The sequence below is a fragment of the Carettochelys insculpta genome, chromosome 27 (assembly GCF_033958435.1).
Source record: "Carettochelys insculpta isolate YL-2023 chromosome 27, ASM3395843v1, whole genome shotgun sequence".
Lineage (NCBI taxonomy): Eukaryota > Metazoa > Chordata > Testudines > Carettochelyidae > Carettochelys > Carettochelys insculpta.
Window position 1 is genome coordinate 7,191,982 of NC_134163.1, and position 23,955 is coordinate 7,215,936.

At 41.5% G+C, this 23,955-nt stretch overlaps 1 protein-coding gene across 1 annotated transcript in view; it reads right to left on the bottom strand.

Moving 5' to 3' along the window:
• The window catches only part of ZFR2 (zinc finger RNA binding protein 2), a 36,242-nt gene extending 12,630 nt beyond the window's left edge, over window positions 1-23,612 (bottom strand). The window contains 4 exon segments of the mRNA XM_074978382.1: window positions 1,128-1,315; window positions 4,344-4,482; window positions 6,499-6,644; window positions 23,506-23,612. Coding sequence (XP_074834483.1) covers window positions 1,128-1,315; window positions 4,344-4,409 — 254 coding nt within the window. The 5' untranslated portion in view covers window positions 4,410-4,482; window positions 6,499-6,644; window positions 23,506-23,612.
• Window positions 23,613-23,955: the final 343 nt, after the last annotated feature.

Consider the following 23,955-nt stretch of genomic DNA (forward strand, 5'->3'; position numbering starts at 1 on the left):
CAAGCCCCAGCTGGAACCTGCCAGAGCAAGAGGAGGGGCAGACCCAGAGTTGCCATAGTGGGGAGAGGTGCCTTTCCTTCCCAGCCCAGGTGCTGCTGCAAGCAGAGGGAGATGGGGGAGTTCTCTCTCCTTGCAGTAGCCTCAGCTTTCACCCCAAACCCTGCAGCCCAAGCCCCATCCCGGAACCTGCATCCCCAGCCAGTGCCCTCACACTCCTACACCCTAATCCAGGGCTCCAGGTCTGAACCCCCACCCACAATCTTCTCACCCCACCTCGGCTCCCTTAAATTTTATTACATGCACCAATATGCAGGTGATGTATCTCGCATTACCTGCATACTGCTGCAAATAACAATTCATTTCACTAAGGGTGGGAACGTTGCATAGTGAGCCCCAAAATATATGAAAAGCAGAACTAAAAAAGCAATGGACAATATCATTAAGACTACTAAATAAACTGCTGTACTTCATTAAAACAGAAGGGCACCAAAATTTCCATGCAATTCTTTGGTTCTAATGGAGCACAAATTCACGGAAGCAACTTGAGTGATATGGCTACTATGAGTTCATATTTGCCTTTTGATTGTAATATTGAAACCTTTAACTTAAACCTAAATGCAAAAGTCCTCCAGAAGTCTTATTTAAAATATTATACTGAAACAGTATACAGATTTCACTACCATCCCATGCTTAACAGTTCAGGGGAAACTATTTTTGTTCTACTGCTTTTGGTATCAAGTGGTATGTCAGCTATGGACAGCTGGAATATCTTGTACAGGAATAGGACACTTTTGTATCTCTTCTTTTCTAGCTTCAGCCAGTGATACAAAACAGAACACGCAAATTAACGCCACTAAGTAAGGAAACCAATTCTGCATCTATCACAATCTCTTCGATCATGACCCTCACTAATATTTAAGCAAAACACATATAGAACCTAAAAAGGAGAATGAGGAGAGGATTCCTTTTGGCCATTTTAAAACTAGTTTTCCTTATCCATACCACCCTTGAGTAGCTTCTGCAGGTATTCTGCAACGACGACGTTACCCAGCACTCTTAAGTGTTACCTTATTTTGCCCCAACACTGCAGTAACTACTTATGAAAAGGGGATATAGAAGCTTAATACCCTCTCTCTTCATCATCTTCTTCTCTTTCCGATTCTTGCTCTGTCAATGAATCAGAGACGAGTTTAAGAGCACGTTCAGAATGGGAGACAGCCTTCTGAATGGCCTGCAGCTCCTCTTCTGTTGGGTAGATGCTAGAGTGCTTTGCCATGATGTGACGGTCACCAGAAGAGTCTGAGCATCTAGTAGGCTGAGACACAGAAAATGAGACACTTTACTACCATTTGAGGGTGTGAGAGAAGAATGACAAAAGTTCTTAATGCCATTACTATTAGTGGGGAGGGATAGCTCAGTGGTTAGAGCACTGGCATTTGTAAACTGAGGGTTGAGAGCTCAAGCCTTGAAGCGGCCTTTCAAGTATCTGGAGAAGGTTAGATTTTGTCTGGCCATTTCTTTAGGGGCGTATGGATCCTCTTGGCAGAAAGAGAGGTGGAGCTTTTCTTTTTGGGGGGGAGGAATAGCTCAGTGCTGAGAGCACTGGCTTTGTAAACCCACGGTTGTGCATTTCAAGGGGCCTTTCAAGAGTCTGGGGTAGGTCAGAACTGGGGGGGTGGGGGAGGGGAGTCAGGGATGGTGATAGGCCCTGCTGTGAGTGCAAGGGACTGGACTCAATGACCTCTTGAGGTCCCTTCCAGTTCTATGAGATATGCATATCTCCATGTTTCTATTAGACACCTTATACCTGCCTCAATTCATGGAGCATAATACCACAAGAAAACAAAGAAATTCCAGAAACCAACTATAATTTTGTCAAGTCTCATGAGGTCAGGCTAGAAAAGCAGTAGGGAAAAACTTAAGTTGCCACACAAGCAAGACTCAATTGGTGGTGTTCTTCCCCCTGAATGAATATTGCACTAATGCTCAAGGTGCGGGATTCCAGGAGGTAAAAATCTTGTAAATCAGACTATAAACACTTATATCTTATCCACAACACTATTTGTGCCCTGGAGGAATATCAAATTCCAACCCAGGTATTTACATTCTCTCTCCCTCAACCTCCTCTGAAATTTCAATAGAATAAGTGCTTTTAACTTCCTATGCTGAAGTGCTGTGCAGTGTTGTTATGCACTACACAGTTGTCATGTTCCAGCCTAGAGGAGGGTATGTTTTAATGCTCTGCACAATATCTAATATGAATGCTACATCAGTGAATTTGTAAAAAGTAGATGCTCTGAGGATTCATTTGGATGAAAGGCTTGATAGCACTGCAAGATGATTAGTATATGGCACAGCAGCATGACCAAGACATTAATAGAAGGAACAGAAATTTGTACTGAAGTTATTTTCTAAGTTCTCTAGCTGCAGTGGATAATGGGCAATCCATGACCTTTCCTAGCCAACTTTCACAAGTCCTGATGTAAAGACAGACTCCCAATGACTATGAAGACTTCCCAACCCCAACACTGAGCATGGAACAAATCACTAATCAGATCTCTGCATGTGACGCTCTGTAAAAATCACTTGCTTAAAATGCATCAGGTGGCTTGGCACACCATCATACTTCATATCTAGAGATTGGGCCCACACAGTAAAGAGAGGTTAGTTTAAGAAGATTCAGTGAGAGCTGTAAATGAGCCTCCCAGTTTCCAGTGATTAAGCCAAGTAAGGTTCCATGACAGAGCCACTAACACAGATGCAGTGAAGGCATGGTATGGTTAAATGGAAGTGGTCATTGAGGGCAGGAAAAGGATCATCAATTATGGAGGAAAGGCCAGCCTAGAGCTATATTATTACGATTACAACAAAAAGGATTACTAAAGCCTGACTCTCGGAATCAAGCAAAAAGGGCTCTGATCTGCAGGTCAGAGTGCCTGAAAATAACACTTGTTGGCTGTGTCCACATGTGCCGCTACTGGAAGATGCTAATGAGGCGCAGATGCAAATTTTCCACGCCTCATTAGCATATTGACACATGGTTCCAAGTCCGGAAGAAGCTCTTCCAGATTTCGAAGTACACATGCAGACGCATGACCTGTAGGGATCTTCTGGAATGAAACCCTCCTTCCAGAAGCTTTTTCTTCCCCAAAATTTCCTTCTGGAAGATAGCCATGGGCCACGCATCTGCATGTGTACTTCAGAGTCCGGAAGAACTTCTTCTGGACTCTGAACCATGTGCCAATATGCTAATGAGGGATGGAAAATTTGCATCTGCACCTCATGAACATCTTCCGGATAGCGGCACATGTAGACATAGCTGTTAAGGGGTTTGAAAAGAACTAGAATGTGATACTAAGAAAATGCAGCTCACTGTACAGAGTTGTGTGTGTGACAAACACCACTTCAATAATGTGCACATAAATGGGCTGCGTGTAAATGTACAGATAGATTATATCATGAAATATTTAGCAAGGCTGGCTATTAATTTTTCCAAATTTAAAAAGTAGATTTTCACAAGTGCTTATTTTATCTCCTGCTACTATAATGCACCACCCACTCAATTATCAGAGAGGTAGCCGTGTTAGTTTGTAGCTTCGAGAACAAGAAGTCTTGTGGCACCTTATAGACTAACAGATATTTTGGAGCATAAGCTTTCGTGGGCAAAGACCCGCTTCCTCAGATGCATGAGTGGGGTGTGGTTTCAGAGGGGTATTTAAAGAGTGAGGTCGCAGTAAGAGGGAGGGCCAGAGCTGACAAGGTCTATTCAGCAAAGTGGAAATGATAAGTAGTGTTGATACTGGGCCATTTCCACCTTGCTGAATAGACCTTGTCAGCTCTGGCCCTCCCTCTTACTGTGACAGCACTCTTTAAATACCCCTCTGAAACCACCCCCCACTCATGCATTTGATGAAGCGGGTTTTTGCCCACGAAAGCTTATGCTCCTAAATATCTGTTAGTCTATAAGGTAACACAAAACTTCTTGTTGTTCACCCGCTCAATGTTCACATAGTACTCCATGTATTGCACTGCCATATGGAGTCCTCACTGAAGATCTCAAGTGGGTATGTGTGCACATGTGCAATCCTGTGATCTCTTGCCCCAAAATAAAAGATTTTTAAAAGAAAGGCTGGGTGTTCGCAAGAATGGGTGGAAGGGAAGATGTGCAGAATGGAGATGATAAAAACTGAAGAGCTTTAAGTGTAAGCAGCAGATATTAAGAAGAGTACACAGACAACTGGCTTCAGCAACAAAATGCCACTTGAACATAAGAATGGGGCAGACAAACAACATCCTCCAGCCTGTATAGTATAAAGAACAAGGTAATAATCTGGAGTAATCACTAAGAGAGGAGGAACTCGCATGCCAGGTCTGCCCATAAGAGGGGGTGGATGCCAGTCTGCAGCCATTCGACACCGCTGCTCTTCCCAGTATTACTGGTCTTCCTCTACTTGTCGCCAGTACATTTCTTCTTCATAGTGCCTGAACGGAAAGAGGAGGGGAAAAGTGACAGTTACATCAAGCAAAGATGAACTGCATAGAGCACTTATGGGTTGAAAATAGTCAGTGGCCTCTGAGCAGCTGATCAGGAAAAAATTATGATACAGTATGCTAGCTAACATAACATATAATGCTCATTTGTGATCAGGTTAGCAACAGAGTGCCTCCTGAGAATATGAAGAAAATTTAAAACATTTGATAGAACTGTGTAAGAAGTAGAAACAGAATCAGAGACTGATTTCATTTCCTGCCCTAGTTTTGCTGTGTATGGTTTAAACAGCTGCTGCCTTTCACACCAGAGATAACTGCGTAGCAGTGAGTTAAGTGAAATATTAATAGGTTAAGATTCTGCAAAGGATGGAGGACGGCAAGGACAAAATCTTGAGGATCTTTTATACTCATTCTATGCAGAATGCACTACTCATGAGCTAATATGTGATGGCATCCTCCAGCTGAATGTGGCATATGCTTACTATCAGCCAGTACTTAGTGGGGCTTGGGTACGGTGGGGGAAAAAGAGGCCATGGAGCATTATACATATTTGCACACTGAGATGTTACAAAAACTATCCATCTTCCCACTCTACTTGACGCTCTACTGCAGGGTTCTCTGATTGTGGGCCGCTGGCCAAAAGTGGGCTGCATAACAATTCCAGGTAGTGTGCCCTGGAAGGCGCTCAGCCAAGAGATGCCATTTTCCAGACACCACAGTTAAGAGGTAAGGAATGGGGGCGACCCAGGAATGAGGCTATGGAAGGGAGCTTAGACGCAAAGATGGACGACTGGGGTAGGACTGCTGGTGATGAGCTCAAGACACTCAGAGGGCTGCTGAGATGGACGGTGCTGGTGGCAGCTAGCTCTGGCACCTGACTGGCCTCTTTTCCCTCTTGATGGCCCTTGTCTCTACAGAAGTGGGGGCTGCACATGCCTTGCAGGAACCCTCTCTCCATAACAAATGAGTGTCAATAGTGGGTTAATAGTTGCATTGATGGGCCTCGGGGGAAAAAACAATTTGAAAATTACTGCTCTAGAGGAGGGAGGGCAAAATACAAGCCATCATCTAATACAGTCAACTTACACTGCTTTCGCACAATTTACTGCAAAAATAGGCTACATCCATTACCACCTTCAAAAGCTGTTCAGTTACAAAAAGAACTGCTGTCAAGAAGAGAACAACACATGGTTTCACTTTCCCTATGTAGAGGCCCTGCTCTTGGATGATACTGCTCTCAAGCAGGGGTGAGCAAAGTGTGTGTGTGGGGGGGGGACACGACACAAGCCCCCTTGGTGACTGCATGAAATTTCATAAGGGGGATGCAACATGATCAGCCATTTGGTCTCAGGCTGATCCATCTAATTAAAAATGTTGAAATCTGTTACTGTTTTATGTCTGTGTATTCACATTTATATACCGATTAATAAAGTTTTTACATTCTATTTACTTATTTTCTTACACACTCCAAAAGGTGTTTTTTCATATGAACATAACCAAAAATTTCCATCAGTTTGAATTACAGCCAACAGATTGGAGGCTGGCGGGGGCTGGCAACTGCAGGGATTAAAAGTGGGGCCTGGTGTAAAAAGTTTGCTCATCCCTGCTCTAAAGTATCTTTAGATTCTTGTCAGGTCATCAGCTGTTCCATTATGCCAGGGCTTTTCAACCTTTTACTTCCTACAACTGCACTAACACATCAGCTACTTCACCCATCTCCCATCCATTCACAATCAGTTTTCCTCAAATATACACAGAATCCTTTGCACCAGTTTCTCTGACCATACAGAGTCAACAGGTTCTTCTTGAAATGCTTAAATAAAAAAACCAACCACCATGCAAGTGGCTAAGTAAGGAGGCACAGGGAGGTACAGAGAGTGAAGGAGCACAGATCTGTGACCATCTTCAAGATCATGACCCAAAACTCAATGGATGGTGTGAATTAACAAGAAATTATTAATCCTGCAATACCCCATAAAAGATACACTTATGTGAAAGTGGTCCCACCTCATTTCCATGTGCCAGCACTGCTCTTCCTCTCTATGTCTCTCTATCATAACATTCTGTTTCTGCTTTTTCATCTTCTCCTCATGCATTCTCTCAGCTCGGGTACTGGACTTGATCTCAACTGGTAGAGCTGGATTTACTTTTTTCTATAAAATACACTACATTTTAGAAAATCTTAAAAGCATCCTCACAAAGCTAGAATATCAACATACAAAAGTCTATTACTGGAGACCCATAATTACAGTGGTGTTATTAATAAAACTGACTTTATACCTGGGTTTTTAAATACTATTTGATGGCCTGTATGAGGACAATTTGTACCATTTCTTAACTAAGAGAAATCCCCTGGGCTAGCTGCACCACACACTTAAACCCCTACCCCCAGAACAAGAAGACTTTTCATTAATTATTCCAGTTCTCGGCATCAACATCCAAAAAGACTTATCCAGAAACAGGTTTAGGATAGATGGTAAAACCCAAGAGCAACATTTTCAAACTTAGTTTCCTAAAATCAGACACCTGAATAAAAGGGACCAGATTTTAGGGATGAACATCTTTAACTCCCAATGAAGTTAACTGGAATTTATGAATACCTAGAACCTCTTAAATAAAATCAGGCCTAAAAGTGTCTTAAATAAGGAGTCCAAAATGAAAATACCCAGGTTTGAAAATTTGGAACCAACCTCCAGCTTCACATAAACCTAATCCCTGAACCTCAAATGTTTTGAAAGTGAAATTCAAAGCCTAGCCAAGGGATATTTTTAAGTACATTTCAATGTCCTGAGAATAATTCTTCTAATATGACTGTATATTAATGTAGCCTTATTTAAATGAGGAATATCTGTTTGAAAATGCAATGTCAGTTCTTCAAGAGTTCATTCTTTGTTGCTTCTTTCTCATCTTTCTCAGTGCTGTTTGCATCACTTCCACAGCAACCAAATGTTTGTAATGCTGCATTTGCTGGTGTAGAAGAGATGCCTCAAACAAAACTGGTATCACAGAACAAGTAGCAGGAACAGAACTCTCATTCTCAGGTAAAGAATCATGACTGATTAAAGCATGAACAACTGAAAACCAAAAATGTGAGGCTAGGCAACAAAAATGTGTTTTTTATTTCAGAGCTTTTTAAAGTCCTTAAGTTTTGATAACAGTCAATGGAAATTAACCATTTCTTCTTTACTTTCAAACAAAAAGGCAGAATATTTTTATTTTGCATAAGCTTCAAAACATTGGTAAGAAAAGAAACTGCTAGTCCTAGACTTGACTCCAAAACAAACAATTTCTGTGAGATGAAAAGGACAATAACTATCTAAAAAGCCTAAACCTGCTTCCAAGAAACTTTACTTCAATAGAAGCTGCAAAAGGCCCTATGTGACACATTGTGATCTGTACACTCTATGTACAGGTTGGTCAATAGCCAAATAGGCCTTGTCATCTAAAGAGACCCACTGAAACTGCTGATGCAAGAGAGACTAAAGGAGGTTCTAATCTGAAAATTTAAAATATGTTTTTCGGGTTCTTCTGTGTTGTATTTAAGTGGTATTTGCTACCCGCAACATATCATTAGTAGGGATGCAAAATTCTGTTTCCCTGACTGGTTGAACATTAAATTCAATAGGCTAATGGATTAAATTTGGGGGAGGTGAGCGAGCCGGGGAAGCAGGGAGTCTGACCGCTTCAACCAGAGCACCCCTGTCCTGCAGCCACAGATGAGGCCTGCAACGGCTGCAATGGAGCATCCCCAACCCACAGCAGGCCCCGCGGGACTGGAGCTGTTCCCTGCCTGTGGCAGGCTAGGGACTGCTCCAGCCCCTACCAGTTAACCATAACCAGTAAGCCTCATCTGTTCAGGGTGAGGCTTACCAGGTAACCAGTTAACCATTAACATCCATAATTGTAACTTAATGCTTGTGAAATGCTCTGTGTTTGCTAAAAATACTCCTAAAACAGAGCTTTACTAATTGTTTAACTGCAATTTTAAAGTCAAGCAATGCAAGAGAAGTTAAGTGGTGAAGATAAACCCTTTTTGTGCAAGTCGAGGGGAGATGTGAACCAGGCTGCAGCCTGGTTTCCGGCTCCCCTGGGCTTGCAGGAGCCGGGAAACTGACCAGCCCAGTAAGACTGGTCTGTTTCCTGGCTCCCAGAGTGGCAGGGAGCCAGGAACCAGGGGGCAGCCTGGTTCCCATCTCCCCACCACTTGCGGGACCCAGAAAACTGACCAGCTAGACGGCAGGTGCGTTAACTCGAGACATGCACAATTTAACTGCATGTATCTCGAGGGTCTACTGTACAGGACAGATAGTCTTCTACAGTTACTCCATTTCATGAAATTCCAATCAAGATCACTTTCCACTGGCCATTCACTTACACTTTCAAATTCTTGTAACAGAAGGCACTGACTGTTCGGAAGACAACATTACCACAGATTAATGCTTTTTGACAAGAGGTTTGGGAAGAACTGCTACCAACAGCAGACCATTCCTGGGGAAGCTTGACTCCATGCCCTAATGAAACAATATAGGATACAAGAACATAACTGCCATACTGGGTCAGGCCAAAGGCTCATCTACTCCAGTATCCTGTCTTCCAAGTGTGGCCATTGCCAAGTGCCCCAAAGGGAATGAACACATCAGTCAGTCAAGTGATCCACTCCTGCCCATCCTGGCTAACAGCCACTAGTGGAACACGAACTCCATGAACTAACTTACGTTGTTCTTTTTTGAATCCTTCCTCCATGGAGATTATGCAAAAAAAGCAAACATGATGCTGGGATGCATTAGCAGGTGTGTTGTGAACAAGACACGAGAAGTCATTCTTCCGCTCTACTCTGCGCCAGTTAGGCCTCAGCTGGAGTATTGTGTCCCGTTCTGGGCATCGCAGTTCAAGAAAGATGTGGAGAAATTGGAGAGGGTCCAGAAAGGAGCAACAAGAATGACTAAAGGTCTAGAGAATGTGACCTATGAAGAAAGGCTGAAAGAGTTGGGCTTGTTCAGTTTGGAAAAGAGAAGATTGAGGGGAGACGTGATAGCAGTTTTCAGGTATCTAAAAGGGTGTCATAAGGAGGGGGGAGAAAACTTGCTCTTCTTGGCCTCTGAGGATAGAACAAGAGGCAATGGGCTTCAACTGCAGCAAGGGAGGTTTAGGTTGGACATTAGGAAAAAGTTCCTAACTGTCAGGGTGGTCAAACAGTGGAATAAATTGCCAAGGGAGGTTGTGGAATCTCCATCGCTGGAGATATTTAAGAACAGGTTAGATAGATGTCTATCACGGATGGTTTAGAAAGTACTTGGTCCTGCCACTGGGGCAGGGAGCTGGACTCGATGGCCTCTCAAGGTCCCTTCCAGTCCTAGTATTTTATGATTCTATGATCTAGCTCACCACACACAACATGCTTTCACTTTTGATACATTCCTTTGGACATTAAACATCTGTTTCTGAATAAGATGTGCTTCTTCCATGGAAACCAGATTCTGATGGGTTTTTTTTTTTTAAATGAATCAGAATGGTGAGAGTCTGTTGCCTGTGCAGTAACATCACGCATGCAAACTGACTGCCATTTCACCAGAGAAGGAGGAAGCAGTTGGGAGCAACAGCCTGTTTGCTGTAACTCCTTCTTGCAATGACCAAGCATAGACACTATATTTAAGAATGCTCATCATTTAATATTATGGGAGTAAATAGATGATATGGAAATGCAGCATTTAGTCTCTGAATAAGTATCTGTAAGTACTGATCTTAAAGTAGCCTTTTTCCCCTCTCCCTCCTAGAAGAGAATATTACTAAGCTCCTTCATATTCATTCAAATAATTATGCAAGATTAATTTTGCTGTTAAGCAACTCATTTTGAATCACTGCTGCAAACTGTTAGCCACACTGCGTCAGGTGCCTGAACTGCAATATTCTTTGTAAAGGATGCTTATTTGGTCTACTGCGCCACTTGAAGGCAGAAAGAGGAAACGCTCCCAGGTAAATGTTTTGGAAAAGAGATGGTATAAGCTTCCCTCTTCAAGAAATTATTAGAAATGGGGAAAGGAAAGGGACAGGAACTGGTTCTACTGGATATACCTCAAATTATCGAAAGAAAAACTTGGAATTGTCTTTTCTAGGGTTAACGTATTCCAGCAGGATGACTCAGAACAGGATGACGGGTAATTTAACCTGACTTCACACATTAGGATTGTATTCTTTTAAAAAGTAAACATTTCACCCATAAGAAATACAAAACAAATGGTCTAAGTTATGTTCTGAAAAATAGTCAGACATGCTTGTCATTTAATATTATGGGAGTAAATAGCTGATTTCCACTGTCTGCATCTGAGGAAGTAGGTCTTTGCCCATGAAAGCTTATGCTCATACATTTCTGTCAGCCTATAAGGTACCACAGGATCCCTCATTGCTTAGTCATGCATGCAAAATCTGATTTCATTTTTCAATAATTTTGAAACTTCAACTTATGATTTATTAAATGCTAAACAAGATACTAGAGAGCATTTATTTCCTGCAACAAATCTACTTGAATCAATTACCACTTTCATTCGGGTATTTGCACCAAGTACCTATGGTAGTTTCCTGTACATTTTTTCTGAAAAAAGTAAGTACACAGTCAGAAATACTATATATCTGAGAAGATCTGAAAGTGGACAATGAGTGTTGGAAAAAATATTTGAAAGAAATTTCTCTCGAATCATCCCATTTGTTTTTTCATCAACTAGAATCCTTCTTCTATTTAGACAACCTTTTGTTTTAGGATACTGAAGCCACTACCATCCAAATGTCTCTGGTTCAGCACGAGAGGATGTCCGCATTCACACCTTGTATTGCAGCCGATGCCTACGCCCCTTCAGATGCACGTCTTTGGCAATAGGATCATTGAAACTGCACTCGCAGAGCTCACAGTGAAATCGGATAATCTTCCCTTCATCACTGCGTACCTGAGACAAAATATGATTTAATATTTCCAGGCATTATTTGAGGCAACAAAGAAGAGTCTTACATTCCAGTGGATCCTAAAGCACCTTACCAACTTTTATCCATCACTAAAATATCAGTCAACTCTTGGGTGAGACACAGCATTTATGTAACAGCTCACAGTAACAACGCATAGCTGAACAGTAACAGAGAGCCATGGCAGTCTGTACACCAACAAAATAAAACAGCAGAAATGTAGCACTTTGAAGACTAACAAAATGATTTATTCGTTGATGAGCTTTCGTGGGGCAGAGATGTTTAGGACTGAAAGAGAAGATACAATATCTTAATAGTTCTTAACAGTAACAATTGTTTTCAAAGAGAACAAGTGATAAACTGAACTTCAATAACCACAGTTCTTAAAGGGTAAATTAAATATTCGAACATTTGAAGAGGTGAAGGCTCAGTGGTGAAAGCTGTAAACATCATTTTAATATCAAGATTCAAAAGATTTTTATGGATTCCAACGTATAAAAGACAGTTACCTATTTTATAACCAGTTCTCGAGAAGTGTGCAATGGACATGAGTAATAGAAGGCATACGTGCTTGTCCCGTGCAACAGTTTTTCCCTCAGTGGCATCTGTAGCTCTGGTGATCTCTGGAGTGGCACCCTCATGGAAACATATAAGGGGAACCACATACTTCACCCCAACCTCTAGCTCATTCTTGTTCAAAATTCTGACACTGCGGAAGGAGAGTGGGGTCACGGAATGGACATGAGCAACACATCTGGAAGAACACTGGTCTTTTCTTCTTTGAACTCTTGCTCATAGTCATTCCACATCAGGTGGCTCCAAGCAATACTCATGGAGATGGATAGGAGTTCATAGCCATGTTGACTGCAACAGCTTTGCCAAACCCAAGGTCATCTTGGCTTGATGAGTGATGGTGTAGTGAGATGTGAATGTGTGAACTGTACGAACGTGACACATGGGTGATAAAAGATCAAAAGAAAAGAGTATTAGTGTTCGAGTGGTCATCAATGAGGAATTATATAGGAAGCTACAGCTGAAAGAGAACCTACTGCAAAAGGTTATACAACACAAGTTACAGCTATTTGGGCATATCTGCAGAACGAACGATGAACAAAAAATCAAGACCCTGGTATCTGGCATAATGGACGGTTCGAATAGGAGAGGCAGACCTCACAGAGAATAGGTAGCTGATATAGTAGATTGGTGCAGAGCTAGTCTATAGAAACTAAACCACTGCATGCTGGACAGGAAAAGATGGAAGGAAATAGCAAGAGAGGCATCAGACACCAATGGGTACTGAGTGTATGGTTGTTGGTGACGACACGCCCCTAATGGAGAATGGACGTGAGCAAGGACTTGAATAATTGCTACTCTTTAATCTTCCTCTAAAATACAACAGTCACGTGATGGAACTTTCAGACAGAAACCTTCCCACCATTTCCTCTCACAGAAGAATTCTAAAGGAAAAAAGAAAAAGCAAACATGGAAGCATCTGGTTTTGTATAAACATAGAAAAATCCCCTGCTCTGCTTCTGGAACATTTCTGGAGGCAGATGGGGGAGCTTTTGATTCAGAAGCCAAGTGGTTAAAAAATAAACGTTCAGAGACATTTAAGAAGCTTGATGTACAATTAATTTACCTTTGTTAGTTTTCCTGAATCATAATGGGAATATGAATAGGCCCCATCTGCAAGTGCATGGAAGAATCATACATTTTAAACAAAATGACAATGCACCAAAAACAAGCCAGTTACAAATGAATTTTAAGGAAACATACCTGTAAATGTTATCTTGGTTGCAAATGATTTCTTCACTGGCACTGGCTTGCTTATATTGCTTGTACAGATAGCTGCTACACCTGTTTGTTTTATTGGTGTAACAGATGCAGCTGGAGGGGCATGAGCAGCTGTCTTACTTGCTGCAGTGATGGTAGTATCCGAACCCAAGTTCACTACAACAGTCTATGGTAGGGATGGGCTTTCCCAGTTTAGTATGCAATTTAACAACCTGAAATATGTGCTGTGGTCCTATCAAAGGGCAGGACTGAAAATGGACAGATGTTGCACAGCAATAATATACAACTCTTTCTTTGAAAGTATGTAAGTTTACAGAAAGATCAGGGTAATGTCCATATCCAATGAAATAAAAATAATAAAACTAAGTAATACTATTGTTTCATTATAACATATTTAATAACAGACCTACAGTTTTGTAAGAGGTCATGATAGACAAAGGAGTGCTCCGCCATGAATGAATTTAAAAGTAGTAAACTGTTTTCCCACTAAATGGCATGAATGACTATACAAAAGCAGAGCATAACAGACAACGCCTCAATAGCCAGGCCTATTCTGCACTGATTACAGAACTTATCTTTGGAACTCGCAATTGCAATCAGGGAGAACTGTTGCTGGGAAATGTGTCAACATAGAGGGCTTTGGATTCTTCAACCACGGGATGTTATTACAGGAAGAGATGGGATTCACCAAATGGAAGAGGGAAGAGCATCTTTGGAGGCAGGTTTGCAAACCTAAACCAGCTTCATCAGGGGATGGTGATGTAACCCCTGAGGTAAGAGGAGAGCAGGGGATACTGGGAAGAAGCACAAGGAGTAAGGTGCCATAAAAGACTCCCCCCGATTCATACTGAAAAAGTATGGGCACTCACCTAGTTATCTTAGGTGCGTATACACAAATGCCAGAAACCTGGGAGACAAGCAGGAAGAACTGGAAGTCTTAGAACAAAGATCTTGCTTGTGATTGGAATAATGGAGAATTTGTAGGATGACTCACAAACTGGAACACTGCCATGGGAGGGTATAAACTGTTCAGGAAGGCCAGGTGGGGCAGAAAAGATGCAGGAGTTGCAGTAGATGGTGGAAACATGGTGGAATGAGGACAATCAGTGGGACACTATCATACCGGGATATAAATTATATCGGAAAGACAGAACAGGTCGTGCGGGTGGCGGAGTGGTACTATATGTGAAGGATAATATAGAATCAAATGAAGTAAAAATCCTAAAGGAATCAAAATGTTCCATAGAATCATTATGAATAACAATTCATTCCTCTAATATGAACATGGCATTAGGAATATATTACCGACCACCTAACCAGGACAGCGATAGTGATGCTGAAATGTTAAGGGAGATTAGAGAGGCTATCAAAATAAAAAACACAGTAATAATAGGAGATTTCAATTATCCCCATACTGATTGGGTGCATGTCACCTCAGGACGGGATTCAGAGATTAAATTTCTTGATGCCTTAAATGACTGCTTCTTGGAGCAGCTAGTACAGGAACGCACAAGGGGAGAGTCAATTCTCGATCTAGTCTTGACTGGAACGCAGGATCTGGTCCAAGAGGTAACTGTTACTGGACCGCTTGGAAATAGTGACCACAATATAATAACTTTTAATATTCCTGTGTTGGGAAGAACACCGCAGCGGTCAAACACTCTGGCATTTAATTTCAAAAAGGGGAATTACACTAAAATGAGGAAGCTAGTTAAACAGAAACTAAAAGGTAGAGTAATTAAACTAAAATCCCTGGAAGCTGCATGGAAACTGTTTAAAGACACCATACTAGAGGCCCAACTTAAATGTATACCCCAAATAAAAAAAACACAGTAAGAGACCTAACAAAGAACCACCATGGCTAAACAGCCATGTTAAAAAGGCAGTGAGAGAGAAAAGGGCAGCTTTTAAAAAGTGGAAGTCAAATCCTAGTGAGGAAAATAGAAAGGAACATAAACACTCCCAAATTAAGTGTCATAATGTAGTAAGAAAAGCCAAAAAAGATTTTGAGGAACAGCTAGCCAAAAATTCAAAAAACGATAGTAAAATGTTTTTTAAATACATTAGAAGCAGGAAGCCCGCTAAAAAAGCAGTGGGGCCCTTGGACGATAAAGATATAAAAGGAGCGATCAAGGAAGACAGTGCCATTGTGGAGCGATTAAATGATTTCTTTGCTTCAGTCTTCACGGCTGAGGATGTTACAGAGGTTCCTAAATTTGAGCCAGCCTTTTTAGGTGACAAATCTGAGGAACTCACTCAGATTGAAGTGACATTAGAGGAGGTTTTGGAGTTAATTGATAAGCTGAATAGTAACAAGTCTCCAGGACCAGACGGCATTCACCCAAGGGTTCTGAAAGAACTCAAATGTGAAATTGCGGAGTTATTAACAGTGGTTTGTAACCTATCCTTTAAATCCACTTTGGTACCAAATGACTGGAAGACGACCAATATAACACCAATATTTAAAAAAGGCTCTAGAGGAGACCCTGGCAATTATAGACCGATAAGTTTAACATCAGTACCAGGCAAATTAGTAGAAACACTAGTAAAGAATAAAATTGCAAGGCACGTAGAAGAGCACGAATTGTTGGGCAAAAGTCAGCATGGTTTCTGCAGAGGGAAGTCGTGTCTAACTAATCTATTAGAATTCTTTGAAGGGGTTAATAAACATGCGGACAAGGGGCACCCAGTGGACATAATATACCTAGATTTCCAGAAAGCCTTTGACACGGTCCCACACCAAAGGCTTTTATGTAAATTAGGTGGTCATGGGATAGGAGGAAAGATCCTTTCATGGATCGGGAATTGGTTAAAAGACAGAAAACAAAGGGTGGGAATAAATGGTAAATTTTCACAATGGAGGAGGGTAACTAGTGGTGTTCCCCAGGGGTCAGTCCTGGGACCGATCCTGTTCAACTTGTTCATCAATGATCTAGAAAATGAGGTAAGCAGTGAGGTGGCCAAGTTTGCAGATGACACCAAGTTGTTCAGGACAGTCAAAACCAAAAGGGATTGTGAAGAACTACAAAAAGATCTCAGCAAACTGAGTGATTGGGCAGCAAAATGGCAAATGAAATTTAATGTGGGTAAGTGTAAGGTAATGCATGTTGGAAAAAATAACCCAAATTACACGTACTACATGATGGGGTCAAATTTAGCTACGACAGATCAGGAAAGGGATCTTGGAGTTATAGTGGATAGTTCTCTGAAGACATCCACGCAGTGTGCAGCGGCAGTTAGTAAGGCAAATAGGCTGTTAGGAATTATTAAAAAAGGGATCGATAATAAGACAAAAGATATCATACTTCCCCTATATAAAACTATGGTACGCCCACATCTTGAGTACTGCATGCAGATGTGGTCTCCTCACCTCAAAAAAGATATATTGGCATTAGAAAAAGGTTCAGAAAAGGGCGACTAAGATGATTAGGGGCTTGGAACGGGTCCCATATGGGGAGAGGCTAGAGAGACTGGGACTTTTCAGTTTGGAAAAGAGGCGATTGAGGGGCGATATGATAGAGGTATATAAAATCATGAATGGTGTGGAGAAAGTGAATATAGAAAAATTATTTACCTTTTCCCATAATACAAGAACTAGGGGACACCAAATGAAATTGATGGGTAGTAGGTTCAAAACTAATAAAAGGAAATTTTTCTTCACACAGCGCACAGTCAACCTGTGGAACTCCTTGCCCGAGGAGGCTGTGAAGGCCAGGACTCTATTAGGGTTTAAAAAAGAGCTTGATAAATTTTTGCAGGTTAGGTCCATAAATGGCTATTAGCCAGGGATAAAGTATGGTGCCCCTAGCCTTCAGAACAAGGGCAAGAGATGGATGGCAGGAGATAAATCACTTGGATCATTGTCTTCTGTTCTCCTTCTCTGGGGCACCTGGCATTGGCCACCGTCGGCAGATGGGATGCTGGGCTGGATGGACCTTTGGTCTGACCCAGTATGGCCATTCTTATGTTCTTATGTTATGTTCTTAGATGTAAGAGAGCAGTAAGACTGCTCAGAGCCCAGTATAAAATGGGAGAAAAGCTTGAGGAGAGTCTTTGGATTAAGTTTAGAAGCAAGAGCAATAAGGCTGATGTCGTGGTGGGGAGCCTGCTATAGACCTCCAGATCAGATTGATGAGGTAGATGGGGTTTTATTCAGACAACTGACAGAAGCTGCCAGATCACAGGCTCTGGTTCTTAGAGGGAACTTCAATACCCCTGACATCTGTTAAGGGACCAATACAGCAGGACTCAGAAAATCCAGGAACGTTTTGGAGAATATTGGAGACAACTGCCTGGTGACAGTGCTGAAGGAACCAACCAGGGCCCATGCTCAGCTCAACCTGCTGCTCACAAACAGAGAAGAATTGGTAGGGGAAATAGATGTGGGTGGCAACCTGGGAAGCAGTGATTATGAGATGGTCAAGTTCAGGATCCTGACCAAAAGAAGAAAGGAGAGCAGCAAACTAAAGACCCTGGACTTCAGAAAAGCAGATTTGGACTCCCTCAGGGAACTGATGGGCAAGACCCCTGGGACGCTAACATGAGGCAGGATAGGAGTCTAGGATAGCTGGTTGTATTTTAAAAACAACTTATTGAAGGCGTAGGAACACACCATCCCAATGGGCAGTAAGAAAAGCAAAATATGTTGGATGACCAACCTAGTTTAACAGTGAAATCTTTGGTGATCTTAAACACAAAAGAAGCTTACAAGAAGTGGAAACATGGACAGATGCCTAGGGAAGAGGACAAATATATTACTTGAGCATGCAGGAGTACGATCAGGAAGGCCAAAGTGCAACCGGAATCACAGCTAGCAAGGGATGTGAAAGAAAACAAGAAAATTTTCTACAGGCTTGTTAGCAATAAAAGGATCGTCAAGGAAGATGTGGGACCCTTACTGAATAGGGAAGATAACTTAGTGACAGATGTGGAAAAACCAGAAGTACTTAATATCTTTTGGCCTCTGTCTTCACAGAAAATGTGAGCTCCCAGAATGCTACACTGGGCAGCACAGTATGTGGAGGAGGTAGGCAGCCCTCGGTGGAGAAAGAACAAGTTAAGAGCTATTTACAAAAGCTGAACGTACACAGATCCATGGGGCTGCATCTAATGCACCAGGGGGTGCAGGGGTTCTAGGCTGATGTGATTCAAGGGGTGGCAAGTGCTTTGGAGAATAGGGTTAGAATTCAAAAAGATCTGGACAAACTAGAGGAATGGTCTGAGGGAAACAGGATAAAGTTTGAGGACAAATGTAAAGTTCTCCACTTGGGGAGGAACAATCAGTTTCACACATACAAACTGGCTAGTGACTGCCTACGTACTGCAGAAAGGAATCTCGAGATCATTGCAGATCACAAGTTGAGTATGACTCAGCGTGATGCTGTTGCAGGGGAAAAAAAACAAAAACCACATGATTCTCAGGTGCATTAACAGCAGTGTTGTGAAAAAGATGTGAGAAGTAACTTAATCACTCTGTACTGATTAGGCCTTGCTTGGACTACTGTGTCCAAAGTTCTGGGCACCACATTTCAGGAAAGGTGTGGAAAAACTGGAGAGGGTCCACGGAAGAACAACTAAAATGATTAAAGGTCTAGAAAACGTGAGCTATAAGGAAAGATTAAAAGAATTGGGCTTGTTTATTTTGGAAGAGAGAAGGCTGAGAAGGGATATGGTTGCAACTTTCAAGTACCCAAGAAGATGTTCCAAGGAGAAGGGAGAAAAATTATATGATGTGATATGAAGAAACAACAGGCTTAAATTGCTGCAAGGGAAGTTTAGGTTAGACATTAGGAAAAATTTCCCACAGCATTCTTGCAAGAAAGTTAAAGCATTATGGACTCGATATTGTCTGGCTCAACTGAATAGTGATAAATGGCTCTAAATCCGGTTGCTGGTTGGTATCCAGCAGAGTGCCCCAACAGTCAGTTCTGGAGCTGAATTTATTCAACATCTTTATTAATGATGTAAATGAGGGGCTGGATTGAGTAATCAGGAAGTTCACGAACTCTAAGCTCGGAGAAGACATAGATATGCTGGAGTGCAGGGATAGGGTCCAGAGCGACCTAGACAATTTGGAGGACTGGGCTAAAACAAATCTGATGAGGTTTAACAAAGACAAGTGCAGAGACCTGTACTCGGGACAGAAGAATCCCAAACACTGCCACATACTATGAAAAGAAAAAAGCAGTCCAGTAGCACTTTAAAGACTAACAAAATAATTTATTAGGTGATGAGCTTCTGTGGGACAGACCCACTTCTTCAGATCATAGCCATACCAGAACAGACTCAATATTTAAGGCACAGAGAACCAAAAACAGTAATCAAGGTTGACAAATCAGAAAAATATTACCAAGGTGAGCAAATCAGAGAGTAGAGGAGCAGGTGTGGTGGGAGTCAAGAATTAGATTAAGACAAGTATGCAAAACAGCCCCTATAATGACCTAAAACATTCCCATCCCGGTTCACACCACATGTTAATGTGTTGAATTTGAATATAAAAGAGAGTTCAGCAGCCTCTCTTTCCAATCTGTTGGCCCATTCCATTAAAATGCTGGCTGACCGATTTGTAGATCAGGAGTGTTTTTATGGCTGTTTTGTGCCCATTAATTCTTTGTCTAAGAAAGTTTGAAGTCTGTCCAATATACAAAGCATCTGGGCATTGTTGGCACATGATGGCATATATGATGTTAGTTGAGGAACATGAAAATGTGCCCATGATTCTGTGAATAACCTGGTTAGATCCAGTGATGATATCTCCAGAATAAATATGTGGACAAAGGTGGCAACGGGCTTTGTTGCAAAGAAAAGTTCCAGGACTGGTGTTCCTGCAGCATAGACTGTGATTGTTGGTGAGAATCCTAATGTTGGGAAGCTGTCTGTAGGAGAGAACAGGCCTGTCACCTAGGGCCTTCTGGAGTGTGGTATCCTGATTAAGGACTGGTTGTAGGTCGTCAACAATGAGTTGCAGTGGTTTGAGTTGGGGGCTGCAGGTAATGAGCAGTGGTCTTCTGTTCTTGGCTTTTTTGGGCCTATCTTGGAGTAGCTGGTCTCTGGGTATTCGTCTGGCCCTGTTGATTTGTATTTTTATTTCTTCTGGTGGGTAATTCAGGTTTATGAATATTTGGTAAAGATCTTGTAGTTTTCGGTCTCCGTCAGTAGCATCACAGCAAATGCGATTGTACCCAAGGGCTTGACTGGAAACAATGGATCTAGCTATGTGTGCAGAATGGAAGCTAGAAGCGTGTAGGTAAGTATAGCGATCAGTGGGTTTCTGGTAGAGTGTGGTACCAATCAGGCCATCCTTGATTTGTACTGTAGTGTCCAGGAAATGTATCTCTCACATGAAGTAGTTGAGGCATAAGTTGATGGTGGGGTGTACATTGTTAATGTCTCTGTTTAAAGAGGTTTGCATCTTAACTGAAGAGGAATTTTCACAACAGATTGGAAAGAGGCTGCTGAGCTCTCTCTTGTGGTTTGAACCGGGATGGGAATTTTTTTCGGTCATTATAGGGGCTCTTTTGCATACTTGGCTTAATCTAATTCTTGACTCCCACTGCACCTTCTGCCCCTCTACTCTCTGATTTGCTCACCTTGATAATATTTTTCTGATTTGTCAACCTTGATTACTATTTTTGGTTCTCTGTGCCTTAAATATTGAGTTTGTTCTGGTATGGCTATGATCTGAAGAAGTGGGTCTGTCCCACGAAGCTCATCACCTAATAAATTATTTTGTTAGTCTTTAAAGTGCTACTGGACTGCTTTTTTGTTTTCATGTATATAGACTAGCACGGCTTTCTCTCTGTTACTGCCACATACTGGGAACCAACTGGCTAACCATAAATTCTGCAGAAAAGGACCTGGGGATTACAGTTGATTAGCAACTGGATATGAGTCAGTGTGCCCCTGTAACCAAAAAGGCTCATGGCATATTCAGCTGCATTACTAGGAGCACTGCCAACAGATCTAGGGAAGTGAAGATTACCCTTTATTCGGCACTGGTGAGGTCACTTCTGGGAGTATTGTGTCCAGTTCTGGATGCCGCCATTACAGAAAGGGCATGGACACCCTGGAGAGAGTCCGGCGGCTGGCAACAAAAATGATTAGGGGAGTGAAGAACATGATTTATGGGGAAAAGCTGAGGGATTTGGGCTTAGTTAGTCTGCAGAAGAGAAGAGTGAGGAGAGATTTGGTAGCAGCCTTCAACTATCTGAAGGGAGGTTCCAAAGAAGATGTAGAGAGGCTGTTCTCAGTGGTGAGAAATGACGTAACAATGATCTCAAGTTACAGTGGAAGAGGTCTAGGTTGGATATTAGGAAAAATTATTTCATTAGGAGGGTGGTGGAACAAGAAAGGCCAAGGCACAAAATGAGATTAAACTAGCTAAAAACAAGAACAACAACAAGAAAACATCCAAATACATTGAAAGCAAGAAGACATTCAAGGATATGGTAGGCCGATTATTCAATGGGTTGGGACCAAAAATTGGGAAAAGAACAAGTTAAAAGTTCTCATGTCACCAGGGTCTGATGAAATGCATTTTAGAATACTCAAGGAGCCAACTGAGGAGATATCTAATCCTTTGCAGTCAAGAGGATCGGGAAAGAACACACACAGTGCAAATCTATAAAAAGGAAAATAAGGACAACCCAGGGAATTACAGACAAATCACCATAATTTTGGTACCCAGAAAGACAATGGAGCAAATAATTAGCAATTTGCCAACACATACAAGAATATAAGGTAACAGAAGAGAGGGTAATAACATGATACTCAACATGGATTTGTCATGAACAAATCAAGCTAAAATCAACCTGATAGCTTTTCTTTTATAAGGTAACAAGCCTTCTGGATAGAGGAAAAAGCAGCAGATGTGGCAATATCTTGACTTTCGCGAGGCTTTGGATACTGTCTCGTGAGTTTCTCATAAACAAGGGAAATACAACCTAGATGGATGAATAAGATGGATGCATGACTGGTAGAATAAACATTCCTAGAGAGTAGTTCTCAGTGGTTCACAGGGAAACTAGATTCTGTTCAATAGCACCATCAATGATTGAAATAACAGCACAGACAATACACTTATAAAATTTGTTGACAACATAAAGCTGAGAGTTTGCAAGTGCTTTGGAAGACAGGATTAAAATTCACAATGATCTGTACAAACTGGAAAAACGGTTTGAAGTAAAATGCATGAAATTCAATAAAGACAAAACGCAAAGTATTCCACTTAGAAAGGAACTATCAGTAGCACACGTACAAATCTGGAAATAAGCAGTCTTGTAGCACCTTAAAGACTAACAAATTTATTTATTAGGTAATGAGCTTTTATGGGTAAGACCCGAGATAGCCCTTGGAAATTTGAAAACAACTGCCTCGGAATAAGAACTGCAGAAACACTTTTTTTTTTTTTTTTAAAAAAAGCAAATATTTTGGTACGCATTGACAGGAGTGTTCGCAAGACATAAGAAAAAAATTCTTCTACTCTGCTTCATGCTGATGAGGCCTCAACCAGAATACTACATACAGTTCTGGGCATCACAGTTCAAGAAAGATTTGGACAAATTGGAGAAAATCCAGAGAAGACCAACCAAAATGATTTAAGATATAAAAAACAAAGACCTATAAGCGAAGACTGATTTAAATGGGTTTGTGTAATCTGAGGAAGAGAAAAGAGAAGGGACATAACCTTTTATGTACTTGAAACTTCCTCAAGGAGGAGGAAGAAAAATTATTCTAATTATACTCTGAGGATAGGATAAGAGGCAATGAACTTAAACTGCAGCAAGAACGGTTTAGGCTGGACCTGAGGAAAAACTTCCTGTCAGGGTACTTAAGCACTGGAATAAATTGCCTAGGGAGGTTGTGGAGTCTCCATCATTGAAGATTCTTAAGAATGAGTTAGAAAAACACCTGCCAGGGATAGTCTAGATAATGCTTAGTCCTGACATGAATGTGTGAGACTGGAATGGATCATGATTCTCAAAATCTAGTGTCTGAGCTTTTGGAATCATGGTCCCCAAGCACACTGGTTAGTGCTGAAGCAATCTAGTGACATGGTCTTTTGCACTCCTGGGGTTTCTGGCTAGCCAGTAATTGACTGCAACCAAATCAGTGTAGAATACACTTCTACTTCAACTTTTTTCTCAGAAGCATTCTTCTGATATCTGTGAGCTACTGTGACAATTTTTAGAAAACCAGCCTCCTTAATAATCAGATATTCCACAATATATGTCTACAAGGAATGTCCATGGTCTAGTTGAAAGCTCATACCTTCTGGTGCTTCGCTCCCCGAATATGTGCTGCATATGCATCTGCTCCTGTGCAGGAGACATCACAGAGCTCACATCAAAGCTGAGTCTGTATCCCACGAGGGCCACAGGTTGCCAGGTTACCTGTCTTCTGAGCTGCCTCCTTCTTTTTGTGCTTTTGTCCTTCTAAATGCTCCCGATAAGTCTGCAATCAAGCATGAAAATACATTCTAAACAGTGATGTGAGACATTATCATCATCCCAGCATTAAGAGAAATAGTTAAATTATTTTAATACCAGTTTTTACTAGTATCTGGAACTTTCCTTAACTGGCACATTTCATTAAAAAGGACAAACAGGTTTCTCAGAGAAGGAAATATTTTGCTGGTATTTGATTGGTAGCCTTGTTAGGAACCAGACAGAGAATACACATCACCATCAGAATTAAGAGACAACAGAGCTTACCGTAATT